Raw genomic sequence first — 18,251 nt, forward strand, 5'->3', positions numbered from 1 at the left:
TCTGTGCTGAAGCCTGGATATCACTAAAACCTGCACTGTTGGTGTGCCTTGAGGACCGCGGTTGGGAATGCCTGCTCTAAACCATTTAACTGGCTAATCCATTTTTCTAAAAACCGCTCAGAAATTGTCAGGGTTTTTTTTGTAAATCAAAACGGGTTCATAACATCTATTTAAAACCTATCCAACACTAGTTTATTTTAGAAAATACTTTTATTTTATTTTATAAACATTAATTTAAACAAAACTATGTCTTGTATATGATTGGCGCTTTATAAAAATGTCCGACATTTCGCAACGCCGGCAAACTAGGACCCTATTACATATACTCCAATATGGTAAATTAAGTATAGTACAATTGAAGTAAAGTCCTAAAGTCTTGCTTGTAATCATGATAATGATTTTAGGTTGCAAATAAAGTTGATATTCATTAAGATGGAATCTGGTCTCTAGGTCGACTTTATCTGGGTCGACCACTATTGGTCGACAGTAAGTAGGTCGACAGGTCAAAAGGTTGACATGAGTTTTTCACGATTTTTTTTCCCTTTTTTTTTTGAACCTTTTCATACTTAACGATCCACGTGGACTACAACTCTACAAGCATGCAAACCGCTCGCCAATGTACCCCACCTTCTTGCAGGTCCTCCTTTTTAAGACCCTGTGATAGTGTAGGACCTGCAAGAAGGTGGGGTACCTTGGCGAGCGGTTTGCAGGCTTCCGTACATTGGCCAATTCATTTATTTATTGATGTTGTGAGGATAAGTGAGTTTGCTATGGTGAGTACTGAATTTTCTGTTTGTATATATTTAAGTAGGTGGCCATGGGGTACATGCACCCCACCCCATGAGTGCAAACATTGCACCCCGCTCCTGGGGTGGCGAGTGATGTGGTTTTATATTTGTGCGTGTGTATATATATATATATATATATATATATATATATATATATATATATATATATATATATAATTATATGTATATATATATATATATATATATATATATATATATATATATATATATATATATATATATATATATATATATATATATATATAATATATATATATAATTATATGGTATATCTGTTATCGCAGGCTATAATGGTACTGCACTATATACACCAGTACTAGCACGTGTAAGCTCACCAGTCCCTGCACAGCTACGGGCAAGTCTGCGGGTAGAGGACACCAGCAGCTGGCCGGAGGGTCTGTGCATGCCCTGGGTGGGGTGTGGGAGGGGCAAGACCCTGCCCACCACACACAGGGTCTAACTCCTTCCTGCTATGGTATATGCCTGGAGCAATATATGGAGGAGGGGGGTGCCCTGTCTGTAGGGGGCCCTTTATTGAGGGATATGGGAGTGCAGTATATGGTGGGGGGTGCAGAATATGGAAGAGGATGGGTGTGCAGTGTATATAGGAGCCGTATATGGTGGGGAGTGCAGTGTACATAGGGTGTGTGTGTTTCCGTGTCTTGAATGGAGCTCCGTTGCACACCCTCCAGTGGCCGCCGGCAGCAGTACCACAGAGGTGACTATATTGAAAAAAATCTTTCTTTCCAGTCCCTATCTACCCCTAACCCCACTCTCTCTTTTCCCAGCCCCCTCTCTCCCTATGCAGCAAGTGTGAAACCATCAGATCAATATTATTAATATTACCAGAAGCAGGGTAGGAGGTTGTAACATCTCCCTGCAGTATCCCTTTCACTTTCAGCTATCAGTCATTTGGTCTGTGTGGCGGCCTCTAGTGGCTGCTTGCGTACATAACAGGTGAGGAACAGCCTATCCTTTTATTATTTATGATATTTACAATTCATATACATAAATTTTTCTTTTTTCTTTTTTTTTTCTTTCATAATTTCAGGTTTACCAGTGAATACTTCAGTGATCCGGATCGTGGGTATGGCATGGGAGTAATTAATGTGTTTGAAAAGCTTCAGAGTGGAGAGTACTGTAATGTGTTTACACCAGCTAAGGAGCAGTTTAATGGGAAGGGATCCTATGGTAATGGAGCAGCCATGCGAGTAGTCGGCATTCCATTGGCATTCCCCAATGTTCAGGATATTATAAAGGTTATATATTATAATAATTTACCTTCTCTACTATGAATGATATTATATGATGCCGCAGAGTAGTCCCATCATTACATATTTTCATGAGCTGAGTGTGTTCGGTTGAGTGGACGACAATATCCAGTGCAGCAGAGATCAACTCATCAACCAGCTTTGTAAATGCAGTCTCTGTAGAGTTGTGTAAACAAAAGATGAACCAGAACAAAAAAACTACTTATACAGCGCCTCACCAGTGTAAATTAAATTAAATAAATGAAAAAATAAAAATGTAAAACTCCTTAGACACTTCGCTTGCCATGACTACTATGTGAGAGAATGGATTGACGGACTAAAAAAACAACAGTGGCTGCGCGGTGTGTCAGTAGTTATGTGTAAAAGGAGAGCAAACGTGTAGTATGTAAATATATTGTTAATGATGAAAATCACAGATAGAAAAAAAAATGACATTAAAACAAGTTACAGCACACCTATATCTGTCTCCGGTGATTACTAGCTAATTTAGCCGTATAATGAATAATGGCTATAGATGAAAAAAATAAGAATTTACTCACCGGTAATTCTATTTCTCGTAGTCCGTAGTGGATGCTGGGAACTCCATAAGGACCATGGGGAATAGCGGGCTCCGCAGGAGACTGGGCACTCTAAAAGAAAGATTTGGTACTATCTGGTGTGCACTGGCTCCTCTCTCTATGCCCCTCCTTCAGACCTCAGTTAGGGAAACTGTGCCCGGAAGAGCTGACACAATAAGGAAAGGATTTGGAATCCCGGGTAAGACTCATACCAGCCACACCAATCACACCGTACAACTCGTGATACTATACCCAGTTAACAGTATGAATAACAACTGAGCCTCACGAAAAGATGGCTCATAACAATAACCCTTTAGTTAGGCAATAACTATATACAAGTATTGCAGACAATCCGCACTTGGGATGGGCGCCCAGCATCCACTACGGACTACGAGAAATAGAATTACCGGTGAGTAAATTCTTATTTTCTCTGACGTCCTAGTGGATGCTGGGAACTCCGTAAGGACCATGGGGATTATACCAAAGCTCCCAAACGGGCGGGAGAGTGCGGATGACTCTGCAGCACCGAATGAGCAAACTCAAGGTCCTCCTCAGCCAGGGTATCAAACTTGTAGAATTTAGCAAATTTGTTTGAACCCGACCAAGTAGCAGCTCGGCAAAGCTGTAAAGCCGAGACCCCTCGGGCAGCCGCCCAAGAAGAGTCCACCTTCCTTGTGGAATGGGCTTTTACTGATATAGGATGCGGAAGTCCAGCCGCAGAATGTGCAAGTTGAATCGTGCTATAGATCCAGCGAGCAATAGTCTGCTTTGAAGCAGGAGCACCCAGCTTGTCGGGTGCATACAGGATAAATAGCGAGTCAGTTTTCCTGACTCTAGCCATCCTGGAAACATAGATTTTCAGGGCCCTGACTACGTCCAGCAACTTGGAATCCTCCAAGTCCCGAGTAGCCGCAGGCACCACAATAGGTTGGTTCAAATGAAACGCTGATACCACCTTAGGAAGAAATTGGGAACGAGTCCTCAATTCCGCCCTATCCATATGAAAAATCAGAAAAGGGCTTTTACATGACAAAACCGCCAATTCTGATACACGCCTGGCCGAAGCCAAGGCCAACAGCATGACCACTTTCCACGTGAGATATTTTTGCTCCACGGTTTTAAGTGGCTCAACCACTGCGACTTTAGGAAATCCAACACCACGTTGAGATCCCAAGGTGCCACTGGAGGCACAAAAGGGGGTTGAATATGCAGCACTCCTTTAACAAAAGTCTGAACTTCAGGCAGTGAAGCCAGTTCTTTTTGGAAGAAAATCGACAGAGCCAAAATCTGGACCTTAATGGAACCCAATTTTAGGCCCATAGTCACCCCTGACTGTAGGAAGTGCAGAAATTGACCCAGCTGAAATTCCTCCGTTGGGGCCTTCCAGGCCTCACACCAAGCAACATATTTCCGCCATATGCGGTGATAATGTTTTGCAGTCACATCCTTCCTAGCTTTAATCAGCGTAGGAATGACTTCCTCCGGAATGCCCTTTTCCTTTAGGATCCGGTGTTCAACCGCCATGCCGTCAAACGCAGCCGCGGTAAGTCTTGGAACAGACAGGGCCCCTGCAGTAGCAGGTCCTGTCTGAGCAGCAGAGGCCCAGGGTCCTCTGAGATCATTTCTTGAAGTTCTGGGTACCAAGCTCTTCTTGGCCAATCCGGAACAATGAGTATAGTTCTTACTCCTCTCCTTCTTATTATTCTCAGTACCTTGGGTATGAGAGGAAGAGGAGGGAACACATAAACCGACTGGTACACCCACGGTGTCACTATAGCGTCCACAGCTATCGCCTGAGGGTCCCTTGACCTGGCGCAATATCTTGTAGCTTTTTGTTGAGGCGGGACGTCATCATGTCCACCTGTGGCCTTTCCCAACGGTTTACAATCATTTTGAAGACTTCTGTATGAAGTCCCCACTCTCCCGGGTGGAGGTCGTGCCTGCTGAGGAAGTCTGCTTCCCAGAATGAACACTGCTGACAGTGCTATCACGTGATTCTCCGCCATCAAAGAATCCTTGTGGCTTCTGCCATTGCCACCCTGCTTCTTGTGCCGCCCTGGCGGTGTACATGGGCGACCGCAGTGATGTTGTCTGACTGAATCAGAACCGGTTGGTTTCGAAGCAGGGGTTCTGCTTGACTCAGGGTGTTTGTAAATGTCCCTTAGTTCCAGAATATTTGTGTAGGGAAGTTTCCTGACTTGACCATTGTCCTTGGAAGTTTCTTCCCTTGGTGACTGCCCCCCAACCTCGGAGGCTTGCATCCGTGGTCACCAGGACCCAGTCCTGTATGCCGAATCTGCGGCCTTCGAGCAGATGAGCACTCTGCAGCCACCACAGCAGACACCCTGGCCCTCGGGGACAGGGTGATTAACCGATGCATCTGGAGATGCGATCCGGACCACTTGTCCAACAGATCCCACTGGAAGATCCTTGCATGGAATCTGCCGAAGGGACTTGCTTCGTAAGAAGCTACCATCTTTCCCAGGACTCGCGTGCAGTGATGCACCAACACCTGCTTGGTTTCAGGAGGTCTCTGACCAGAGATGATAATTCCTGGGCCTTCTCCTCCGGGAGAAATATCTTCTTCTGTTCTTTGTCTAGAATCATGCCCAAGAACAGCAGACGCGTCGCAGGAATCAGCTGCGACTTTGGGATATTCAGAATCCAGCCGTGCTGATGCAGCACTTCCTGAGATAGTGCCACGCCGACTAGCAACTGCTCTTTGGACCTCGCCTTTTATAAGGAGATCGTCCAAGTACGGAATAATCATGACTCCCTTCTTTCGGAGGAGCATCATCATTTCGGCCATTACCTTGGTAAATACCCACGGTGCCGTGGACAGACCAGACGGCAACGTCTGGAATTGGTAATGACAGTCCTGTACCATAACCTTGAGGTACTTTGAACTTGAACTTTTTTATATAAATGTTCAAGGATTTTAAATTTAGAATGGGTTTCACCGAACCGTCTGGTTTCGGTACCACAACATTGTGGAATAGTAACCCCGTCCCTGTTGAAGGAGGGGTACCTTGATTATCACCTGCTGAAGATACAGCTTGTGAATTGCCGCCAGTACTACCTCCCTTTCTCTGAGGGCAGCAGGCAAGGCTGATTTGAGGTAACGGCGAGGGGGAGTCGCCTCGAACTCCAGCTTGTATCCCTGTGATACTACTTGCAGAACCCAGGGATCCATCTGTGAGCGAGCCCACTGGTCGCTGAAGTTCCGGAGACGCGCCCCCACCGCACCTGGCTCAGCCTGTGGAGCCCAGCGTCATGCGGTGGACTTAGAGGAAGCGGGGGAAGATTTTTGATCCTGGGAACTGGCTGTCTGGTGCAGCCTTTTTCCTTCTTCCCTTGCCTCTGGCAGAAAGGAAGCGCCTTGGACCCGCTTGCTTTTCTGAGGCCGAAAGGACTGTACCTAATAATACGGTGCTTTCTTAGGCTGTGAGGGAACCTGAGGTAAAAATTTGACTTCCCAGCTGTTGCTGTGGATACGAGGTCCGAGAGACCATCCCCAAACAATTCCTCACCCTTATAAGGCAGAATCTCCATGTGCCTATTAGAATCAGCATCACCTGTCCACTGCCGGGTCCATAATACCCTCCTGGCAGAAATGGACATTGCATTAATTCTGGATGCCAGCCGGCAAATATCCTTCTGTGCATCCCTCATATATAAGACGACGTCTTTTAATATGCTCTATGGTTAGCAAAATAGTATCCCTGTCGAGGGTAACAATATTATCTGACAGGGTATCAGACCACGCTGTAGCAGCACTACACCTCCATGCTGAGGCAATTGCAGGTCTCAGTATAGTACCTGAGTGTGTGTATATACAGACTTCAGGATTTCCTCCTGCTTTCTATCAGCAGGCTCCTTCAAGGTGGCCGTATCCTGAGACGGCAGTGCCACCTTTTTTGACAAACGTGTGAGCGCCTTATCCACCCTAGGGGATATCTCCCAACGTGACCTATCCTCTGGCGGGAAAGGGTACGCCATCAGTAACTTTTTAGAAATTACCAGTTTCTTATCAGGGGAAACCCACGCTTCTTCACACACTTCATTCAATTCATCTGATGGGGGAACAAAACACTGGCTGCTTTTTCTCCCCAAACATAAAACCCCTTTTTAGTGGTACTTGGGTTAATGTCAGAAATGTGTAACACATTTTTCATTGCCGAAATCATGCAACGGATGCCCCTAGTGGATTGTGTATATGTCTCAACCTCGTCGACACTGGAGTCAGACTCCTTGTCGACATCTGTGTCTGCCATCTGATACTTTCTTTTCTAGGAGCTCAGGAGAGCCCGTAGTGTGCAACCAGCTCGGGCCGGGCACAGATTCTAACTGAGGTCTGGAGGAGGGGCATAGAGGGAGGAGCCAGTGCACACCAGATAGTACCTAATCTTTCTTTTAGAGTGCCCAGTCTCCTGCGGAGCCCGCTATTCCCCATGGTCCTTACGGACTTCCCAGCATTCACTAGGACGTACGAGAAAGTTCATATTCCACAATTCATGAGGAAATGAGGAGAATTAAATGTAGTGCAATTCCAAATGGTTATCTGTAAAAGTCACCAGGTAAGTGATTGTGAGCATATAATACCTCTCCGAATGGGCTGGTAAAGATTAGCCGAGCGTCCTCGGCTAAAAAGTCCTGCGTTGCCCAATGTACTGCACAGCGGAGAGGAGATGTGGATGCTGCCCGATGATCATCACCCGCCGCAGCGGAGAAGTGGACGGCAGCCTCCTATAGCGGTGAGCCGGTCAATGATGGCAGTGGTGAGACCAATATGGATTGCACGAAGGTGTATCACCTGGACCAGGTGTGCATAGAGGCGGGGTCCTGACTCGTTTTCGTCACGATCACGTGACTTTATCTACTGCTATAGGAGGCTGCCGTCCACTTCTCCGCTGCGGCGGGTGATGATTATCGGGCAGCATCCACATCTCCTCTCCGCTGTGCAGTACATTGGGCAACGCAGGACTTTTTAGTCGGGGGCGCTCGGCTAATCTTTACCAGCCCATTCGGAGAGGTATTATATGCTCACAATCACTTACCTGGTGATTTAAAGATAACCATTTGGAATTGCACTATATTTAATTCTCCTCATTTCCTCATGAATTGTGGAATATGAATTTTTTTCATCTATAGCCATTATTCATTATACGGCTAAATTAGCTAGTAATCACCGGAGACAGATATAGGTGTGCTGTAACTTGTTTTAATGTCATTTTTTTTTCTATCTGTGATTTTCATCATTAAATAACAATATATTTACATACTACACGTTTGCTCTCCTTTTACACATAACTACTGACACACAGCGCAGCCACTGTTGTTGTTTTTTTGTGTAAACAAAAGCCTTACTGGACAGATTACAATAGGTTGCATAAGGGGAGTGTAGACAAGCCTTTTGTAGGAGGTATGGGGAAGTAAAAGATGTTGAGCTGAAAGAAAGTTTAGGTCCGATTTTATTTTTTACTTTCTTTGGCAACAGTAATAATTACTACACTAAAGTTTGGAATATCTATCTAATATATATATAGATATAGATAGAGATAGAGATAGAGATATAGATAGAGATATATGTAGAGATATATGTAGAGATATATATATATATATATATGTAGAGATATATATATATATATATATATATAGATAGAGATAATATATATATATATATATATATATATATATATATATATATATATATATATATATATATATATATATATATATATATATATATATATATAAGATAGATAGATAGATGCTGCAGTGGCCGGCACTCCTTCTGCAATAAATTAATGGCCTTGGTGCCCTCCTTACCACTCAAAGTGGAATTAAATATGGAGAAAGACTGGCGGCACTCTCAGGACTTTATAAGCAGTAGTAGAATAAAGGCATTTAAAGTCTATCTGTCATCAACGTTTCAGTTTTATTGTAAGGAGCTATGCCCCCTTAACCCTTGCGCACCCTTGTCTCATGCAATATTTTTATTATATGGAGTATTACCTCCAATCATAATTGTGTGAGTGGGTAAATATTGCACAGACAAAGGGCGTGCTATGGTTAAGGGGTCAAAGCCCCTTGCAACAGCGTGAACAGCACACGCAGGACCTGATGAGTCACCTAGTATGTGCTGTGGTTGGGGGAGTGGCGGGTGCTGGGGTGATGTGGATGGGGTCCGGGGGTGCCGCGGGTGGGCTCCGGAACCACCGCTGGTGGGGGAGGGGCGGGTAATGCTTCTCCTCCTGGAAGGGGCTAAGCTGCTGTCCTTCCTTTGGCAGTGGCTTTCCTGGAGACTCGCACAGCCGCCAAGCAGCCAGTCATTTTTTTTTTTTTTTTTTTTAACGCCGGTGGCCCAACGCACCACAATACAGGGAAGAAGATGCACTCAATAAATTACAGCTCCCAGCAGCCCTAAGGGCTGGAATGCTTCGGCGCTAAGGGCTGCTGGAAGCTGTAGTTTATTTAGTGTGTCTACTTTCCTGTAATGCGGCGAGTTGGGACACCGGTGCTAACATTAGTGACTGGCTGGCAGAACTGATTGACTCGCACTGTCACCTTTATTCAGCAACCAGACATTAGCCTCCGCAATATCACCCACTCTATCTGTTACATTAACCATCTCGGGGCTTCCAGGCCGGCAGCCACGGTGCTGTGTTTCGGAGTCAGGGCCTTTGGGGATCTGGGAGCGGCTGTGGCAGGGAGGCACGTGTGTGACATCATGTGCAGAGGAGGCTCCGGGGGTCAGAGAGTATGCGGCGCAGGGAGGGCTATGAAAGCATTCCGCTGCGCCGCTTTCATACACATCTATGTTGGTGGCCGCAGCAGCTTTTGTTCCACCTGCCGCCGCGGCTAGGGTGTGAGGATTGTTGATGGCGGAGGGGGCAGGCGTACTGGCAGCAGGATATAGGACGCTGCAGTAAAAGGTGTTTCCCCCCCCCCCCCCCCTATCTACAGCGCAGAGACTTGCTGCAGATTCACTGGCATAACCTCCAACTGTACTGTGGACTGGGTGTGATAGACCTGCTGCTAACCCAATGAGAGCTCCTAGCCATGCCCAGCATTAGATACCCAGGCACAGAGTCACAGATCTGGGCTATTATATAGGATGTGTTTGTGTGTGTGTGTGTGTGTATATATAATATATATATATATATATATATATATATATATATATATATATATATATATATATATATATATATATATATATATATATATATATATAATATTATATTATTCAGTGCCTTGCTAAAGTATTCAACCCCCCCTCTTGGTGTTTTACCTATTTTATTACATTACAACCTGCAATTTAATTTAATTTTTTTTTCATCTGATTTTTCTGTGATAGATCTGCACAAAATAGTATGAGGTTGGTGAAGTAAAATGAGAAAGAGATATATATATATATATATATATATATATATATATATATAGATGTAGATATAGATATAGATATATATATATATAATTTTTAGAAATACAAATTAGAAAATTGGCATGTGCATATGTATTCACCCCCTTTGCTATGAAGCCCCTCAAAAGTTCTGGTGCAACCAATTACCTTCAGAAGTCACAAAGTTAGTGAAATGAAGTTCACCTGTGTGCAATCTAAGGGTCACCTGATTGGTCAGTATAAACACACCTTTTCTGAAAGGCTGCAGAGGCTGCAATACCACTAAGCAAGAGGCATCACACCACGAAGACCAAGGAGCTCGCCAAACAAGTCAGGGACAAAGGCCCTCATTCCGAGTTGATCGCTCGCTAGCTACTTTTAGCAGCCGTGCAAACGCATAGTCGCCGCCCACGGGGGAGTGTATTTTAGCTTTGCAAGTGTGCGAACACCTGTGCAGCCGAGCTCTGCAAAAACCGTTTGTGTAGTTTCTGAGTAGGTCTGAACTTACTCAGCCCTTGCGTTCACTTCAGCCTGTCCGGTCCCGGAATTGACGTCACATACCCACCCTCCAAACGCCCGGACACGCCTACATTTCCCCCACCACTCCCAGAAAATGGTCAGTTGACACCCATAAACGCCCTCTTTCTGTCAATCTCCTTGCGATCGTTCATGCAAATGGATTCTTCGTTAAAACCACCGCTCAGCAACGATCTGCATTGTACCCATACAACGCACCTGCACATTGCGGTGCATACGCATGCGCAGTAGAAACCCAATCGCTGCACTGCGAAAATCGTCAGCGAGCGATCAACTCGGAATGACTCCCAAAGTTGTTTATAAGTACAAGTCAGGATTGGGTTATAAAAAAAATATACAAATCTTTGATGATCCCCCGGAGCACCATCAAATCCATCATCTTCAAATGGAAAGAACATGGTACCACAACAAACCTGCCAAGAGAGGGCCCGCCGCCAAAACTCTCAGACCGGGCAAGGAGGGCATTAATAAGAGAGAGGCAGCACAGAGACCAAAGGTAACCCCGAAGGAGCTGCAGAGTTCCACAGCAGAGACTGATGTATCTGCGCATGGGACCATAATGAGCCATACACTCCATAGAGCTTGGCTTTATGTAAGAGTGGCCAGAAAAAAAGCCATTACTTAGTGTTAAAAATAAGAAGGCACGGGGGCGTGGTTTGGCTGCTGAGGGAGAAGGACGTGCAGCCTAGGAGCTCCTGCATATTGCCCAGCTTAAAGCTAGTTTTACACTATTTGGGCTCACCCACCTTCCTTTACTTCGCTCTCCTGTCGCTCTGGGACCATCTGAGCTGCCCTGGGGGGACACCGCGGAATCGGGGAGTGCTTTTTAGCGCTCCTGCGGGTTGCGGCCCTCCCCCCAGATCGACGCCGGGGCCTAGAGTAACTACGGATCCGGACCAGTGCCTCTGGAGCCGCGTTGGCGCACGGACGCCCTCCCGACGATCCTGGGACCCTTGGTGCGGCTGACTGGACACCCAACTTGCCCTACCTACCCCCGAGGACGCGGCGCTGTCGGTCCCTGGAGCTCCGGACAGCGGGATCTGCAGCGGAGGCGCACGCCATCTTACAGGGACCCGGAGGACACGAGGCGGCTGGCGGCGGCGCAAGACACCTGACCTGCCGCTCTCCTTAACAGCGCCGCAGCATCCGGCGGTGGGGACACCCGTGGCGGAACCCCGGCGAGCCAGGGCGGGAGCCGGTGGCCGAGAGGTAAGAGGTGCCTTTCCTGGCCTCTTGAAAAACCCGGCCTGCGCCTCTGCGAGTGCCCCTTCTTTATTCTCTCTGGGGCTCTCTGCCCCCCAACACACGTGTCCCAGTCTTCCTGTCCCCGCGCTCGGGCATTGGTGGGGGAGAGCCGCGGAATCGGGAGGAGGCTCAGGCCTGCTCTGCGGGTTGCGGCCCTCTCGCCTTGCAGGAGCCGGGAACTAAATTCTGGTTGTACTCCCGGACGGGAGGGGGAGCTGCACATTGTTCTGGCACATACACCTGTGCTTCCCTCTCTATACCTCTCTGCTCCCCTTACCACCTAGGCCCCCTCTGTGCGGTCGCAGCCTGTGAGGGCAGAATATTTGAAGCCTCCGGACGGAGGTAATTTATGAAAGCGGCCTTACGGGTGCTCCGGGGACGGTAGAAGGCCTGAAGCCACGCATCGGTGGATCCTTTATGGTCTGGAACACCTTTTCAAACTCCTGACCTGAAATCTCCCCACTGGCCCCCACACTCTCGGGACCGGGAGACGGCCACACAGACACACGTGACCTTTAACCGGGGCACACAGGGTTCGGCCGAGTCGTGGATTCTGTGACCCTCGTCCTCCGGCTGCTTCTTAACGGCCGCCGGTGTCGACGCGGCTTCCCCACCGGGGATATGTGAGCCCCAAAAGCGGAATATGGCCTACAGGGTTCTATATGCTGCCGCACTGCCGACTTCGGTATTTCCAGGCATTCGCCTGACGTATATTATGCTACATTAAGACCAAACCACGCAGAGGGGATAGCGGGTTGAGCTTCTAATTGGGATATGTCCTAATGCTCTCTTCCTCGGGGCTCTGTTCTGGACTCTGCTCTCTTCACTTGGACAAATGACAAGACGGCGCCGCTCTGGTAAAGCATCAAAAGTTAAATCCGCAGCCACACAAGCCGCAGCCTTCCATACTCTATTTGGCACCCCCGTCCCTGACCCTATCACCCTCACCGCTCTCATTGACCACTTGCCGCCAATCATCATGGAAGATACCGGGGTCCCGCCCTCTCCAAAACATCGCCAAGCTGGGTCTGCCAGTAAAGACTCTGCCGATATGGCGGCAGTCCTCATACAACTACGCTCTCTTCCGACTCGCCAGGACATTCAACAAGATTTATCCAATATGGAAAAAAGAATCCATGATTCCCTACAAGCGAGTCTCTCCACTATCCAATCTGATCTCACGCAAGTAGCAAACAGAGTAGTTGACCTGGAAGATCATAGAGATGAAACGGACTCTAAGCTCGCAGATCTCCACGATCTTGTATCCCGATACTCACATACCACCACTGAAATGAGGCGTAGACTGGATGATATAGGTAACAGAGGGAGGCGGAATAACTTGAGGGTCAAAGGTTTACCCGAAGATGTGCTACCCCAGGGCCTGGTTGCGGCATTGACTACAATATTTAACGACCTTCTTGGTGCCGACCACCGCTCTCAAATGGTGTTTGACAGAGCACATCGGGCACTACGACCGAGGGGAGCACCTACGGAGCGGCCTAGAGATGTCATCTGCCGACTACATTACTTCCAGGTGAAAGAGACTATCCTACAGAAATCCAGACAAGCCTCGAACATAGCTTTCAATGGCCACCACATCCAGATTTTCCAGGACCTTTCCTGGATGACTTTACAACAGAGGCGTCTCCTCCATCCCCTCACTGAAGCTCTTCGGAAGAAGGATATCAGATTCCGCTGGGGCTTTCCTCTAAGCGTCCAAGTTACCCGCGATGGGAACCGATATGTCCTGGAAGACTATGATGGCGTCCCAGCATTCTGCACGGCATTGGGCCTACCGTTAATTTCGCTGCCAAATTGGACAGACCCTCTGCAGCTTCCTACTACGGCGTTACCCCGCAGGGAACCTTGGAAAAGAGTGGACGCCTCCAGACGACGCAACCGGGCGGGCCGATCTAATGAAACATCTGAAACCTCATGACTGCGTCTGCCACCCTAAATTGTGATATCCTTTTTATGCTACCTTACTGAATGCTCACATTGATCCTTTTTTTTTTATAGGTTGTTTCAAATTTGAGCTTCAATTACCCTGAGAAAGCCTACCATTCCCGCACTATTAGAAGTTATTAACGTAATTAACTTGGGAGGCTTCCTGTGGGCCGTGAAGGATTAGGTGGCGAGATGGAGGGAGGCGGTTGATTGATTTCCCTCCTCCCATCTCCTTCCTGACCATGATGTATCCCTTTCAAATACCTCTTTACTTAACTATCTAATATTGTTGAACCCGCTGTTACCCTTTGGACCCCCTTCTCTGCTGTATATTTCTTAGACCATGGGATGCTTAATTTATACCCATGGCTATCAATGCAGAGACTACCACTACATGTTGTTGTCTATGTCTATGTCTCTTTTTTGGTTTCTCCTTTTCTTTTTCTATGTTCATGTACCCATGTCTTCCTTTCTTTCCTCATGTGTTTACCCGACTACCCCCCCTTCTTTGTGCCACTACCAGTTTCAGGTTACTTATGATCCAGCACTGTGTCAGAGTCAGAGTCGTAGTCCTGGTATATCGTTAAGTCAGTTGATCCCTATACTTTTTATGTATGGCTAGCCTAAAAATTGTTTCCTACAATGTGAAGGGTTTATATATCCCTGAAAAGAGGTCGGGCCTGCTACATACCTTACATACTGATGGGGCAGAGGTTATTTTCTTACAGGAGACACATTTCAAACGGGAGGCCTCCCCTGGTCTTCGCTCCCGTCACTTCCCCAATGGTTATTTTAACGATTATTCGGGGGCGAAGGCTAGGGGTGTTGCTATTCTTTTTGCCAAACATCTCAGATTGCTGGATGTCTCCGAAATGTTGATAGGAGATGGGAGGGGGATTTTGGTTAGAGCTACTATAGCCCATCAGACATTTACCTTTGTAAATCTCTACCTTCCTAACCGAGGCCAAACTCGGTTTCTTAAAGACTCACTAGAACTAATCGAGCAAAACCTGATGGGCACTTTGGTAATGGGAGGAGATCTTAATTGGGTCCTTGAACCTCGCTTAGATTCCTCCTCTGGGTCTCCACGGAACACGCTTAAAGAGTCCAGGCGATTTAGAGCTGTTCTACATGATTTTCAACTAGTTGATACCTGGCGTCTTTTGCATCCTTCAGATAAAGATTATACTTTTTACTCACCCCCACATAATTCATACTCTCGAATAGATTACCTCTGCGTGAGCCATGCTCATCTAGATCTATTGATTGATGCGACCATCGGCCAAATAACAATATCGGATTATGCCCCAATTACGCTCACACTTTCTCTCCGCCATCCTCCCCCCAAACACTGGCGCTGGCGATTCAATGAACAACTCCTCCGGGACCCTGTTTGTAGAGCCCAAATTGAGACAGCAATAGATGACTACATCTCTTTGAACGCAACTGGTGATGTATCCCCGGTTGTACTATGGGAGGCGCATAAATGTGTGATTAGAGGCCAGTGCATACAATTGGGCTCGCGTCTGAAAAAACAGAAGGTTGAATGTAGAAATGCCTTACTAGAAAAAATAAAAAAACTGGAACTGACCCACAAGTCTACGTTGGCGTCGGATACTTATGCCGAACTCCAAACAGCGAGACAAGCTCTTAATACTTTACTCAGTGACGGTACCCGCAGGGCATTCCGTAAATGCAGACATAAATATCATAGATGGGGAAACAAACCTGGTAAACTTCTGGCACGTGCTCTTAGAGCTCAGAGATCTTTAACGTATATATCTAAACTCACAGGCGCTGACGGGATATCTCGGGCCTCTGATACAGAGATAGCGGAGATTTTCCATAATTATTACTCAGCCTTATACAATCTGACCTCCACGCGGACATCAACTGCACGCAAAGATCACATACGCAACATACAATTTTTTTTAGATGAAATCACTTTCCCGACTCTCCCAACAGACATTGCTCAGGCCCTAGATGACCCTTTTACTGGGGAAGAATTGCTGGCTGCCCTAAAGGCATCTCCTAACGGTAAAAGCCCAGGGCCGGATGGTTTTCCAGTCACGTATTACAAGGCCTTTCAGGAGAAACTCAGCCCCCTTCTTCTTCAGGCCTGCAATGCCATATCATCAACGACTCCTCTATCAGGCCAGTCCTTAAGCGCCCATATTACTGTCATCCCAAAAGACTCTAAAGACCCGACGCTCCCTTCCAACTATAGACCGATATCGCTATTAAATGTAGATATTAAATTGTTCGCAAAACTTATGGCTAATCGCCTTAAACCATTACTGCCAGATATACTACACCCTGATCATGTCGGCTTTGTTATGGGCAGAGAGGCAAGGGACAATACTATTAGAGTCATTGATCTGATAGCGCACGCGCAGATAACTGATACTCCCCTCATGCTTCTTTCCACAGACGCAGAAAAGGCCTTTGATCGGGTGGATTGGGATTTTATGGAGGCAGTGCTTCGGCGCTTGGGTCTAGGAGAGGTTTTTCTGCAGAGAATTCTTTCATTATATAGAGCCCCGTCGGCTCGGGTTAGGGTGAATGGCGTTCTTTCTGAACCCATATCAATCTCCAATGGCACACGTCAGGGTTGCCCGCTGTCACCCTTAATTTTTGTTCAATGCATGGAGGCCCTGGCTCGGGCAATTAGATCCAACCCTAACATCACGGGCCTGCGAGTGAGCAAAATTGAGCATCGTCTGGCCCTCTTTGCAGACGACCTACTGGCGGTCATAACAAATCCTTTGATTTCCCTACCCAACCTTATGAAAGAATTCATACGATTCGGAGACATGTCGAATTTTAAAATTAATTATTCAAAATCCATGGCAATGAATGTCACGCTCCCACCTGCCACGGTATCCCTCTTATCGCAATCATTCCAATTCGCATGGCAAAAATCCCATATTACATATTTAGGAATTCAAATCCCATCGACCCTCACTACTATAGCTAGTATTAACCACACTCCTTTATTGCGCAAATTGCGACAGGAGATGAAGCACTGGCTCACGCAGAGATTCTCATGGCTAGGCCGTATAAATATAGTAAAGATGAACATTCTCCCCAGGTTGCTATACCTTTTCCAAACCATCCCTCTGAAACTTCCCCCACAATTCTTAGCTGAAGCACACAAGGCGATAAGCCATTTCATTTGGGGCGGCCGGAAGCCTAGGTTCAAGCATAGCCATTTATCTAGGCTGAAATCACAAGGCGGGCAACAATTACCTATGATTTCCACATATTACCATGCCACACTACTACATAGAATTATAGACTGGTCTCGCCCCGCATCCCATAGGAAGCAGTGGGTCGACCTGGAGTCTTCCTCCACTAATCTTAACCTACAGGCAGTGCCCTGGTCCCCTAGATTTGGTCGCTCACCACATCTTACTGTGGGGCCCACATTGGCTCTATGGCGGACACTTCGCTATAAGATGGGACTCACGTCTAAACAAACGTCCCTTATGCCTATATTCCACAATCCATTATTCCCCCCGGGCAGGTCCAATAAGATTGCTTCTAGATGGGGGGGGGGGGGCGGGTGTGACTAGGGTGATTCACTTGATTGCACGTGGCAAACTCAAAACGTTCGCTGAAATACAGAAAACGGGCGATATACCCGCTAAAGACTATTGGTTCTACCTTCAGGTACACCATTTTGTTACATCACAGCGAGAGGCGACAGACCTTTATGAGGCTCTCACTCCCTTTGAATCCATGTGCAGTCAGGAGATAGCCCCCTCACATGTGGTGTCAGGTATCTACAAGATTCTTCGACAGGGTTCTTTTCTTACGGTCCCCTCTTTCTGTGACGCCTGGGATAAAGATCTGAAACATCGGGGAATCAAGATCCAATGGGACACACATTGCAGGGTTATGGCACAGTGTTCCACTAGCCTGGACATTGTGGAAACACAATACAAATTACTGACAAGATGGTATAGATGCCCGTCTCTCCTACATAAAATTTACCCCTCAGTTTCTCCCCTATGCTGGAGATGTAGTAAAGATACTGGCACATTGATCCACATATGGTGGGACTGCCCGTTAATTATCCCATTTTGGAACACAATTATGGACCTGTCAACAAAGATTTTGGGAAGCCCGGTCCCACTGGGTCCGGACTTCTGGCTACTGTCACATTCAGATATACCCCCTTCTCGCTACAAGAAGTCCCTCCTTAAGCACTTAAATAATGCGGCAAGAGCTGTACTCCCGGTGCATTGGAAATCCACTAACCCACCGACAATATGGGAGTGGTTCCAGCGCATTGACTTCTATATGTACATGGAAGATGTTTATTCTGCCGCCTTAGACAAATATTCGGACTATGTGGCAACCTGGTTTCTTTGGATTGACTTTAAGACCACTAAGACCTATGCTGACTACGCACCCTGAATACACACTGAATATGGAAGTTCTTGGGGCCCTCACACTGCCCTCTAAATGTCTTTAC

General features: G+C 46.8%; 1 protein-coding gene across 2 annotated transcripts in view; it reads left to right on the forward strand.

Annotated features, from left to right (window-relative positions):
• ADPRS (ADP-ribosylserine hydrolase) overlaps positions 1 to 18,251 on the forward strand; it is a 111,647-nt gene that overhangs the window by 41,271 nt on the left and 52,125 nt on the right. For both annotated transcript variants that reach the window (XM_063954477.1, XM_063954476.1), the window contains one exon: positions 1,861 to 2,068. In XM_063954477.1, the coding sequence (XP_063810547.1) occupies positions 1,861 to 2,068 (208 nt within the window). The remainder of the gene's footprint in view (positions 1 to 1,860; positions 2,069 to 18,251) is intronic.

The sequence above is a fragment of the Pseudophryne corroboree genome, chromosome 2 (genome assembly GCF_028390025.1).
Source record: "Pseudophryne corroboree isolate aPseCor3 chromosome 2, aPseCor3.hap2, whole genome shotgun sequence".
Classification (NCBI taxonomy): domain Eukaryota; kingdom Metazoa; phylum Chordata; class Amphibia; order Anura; family Myobatrachidae; genus Pseudophryne; species Pseudophryne corroboree.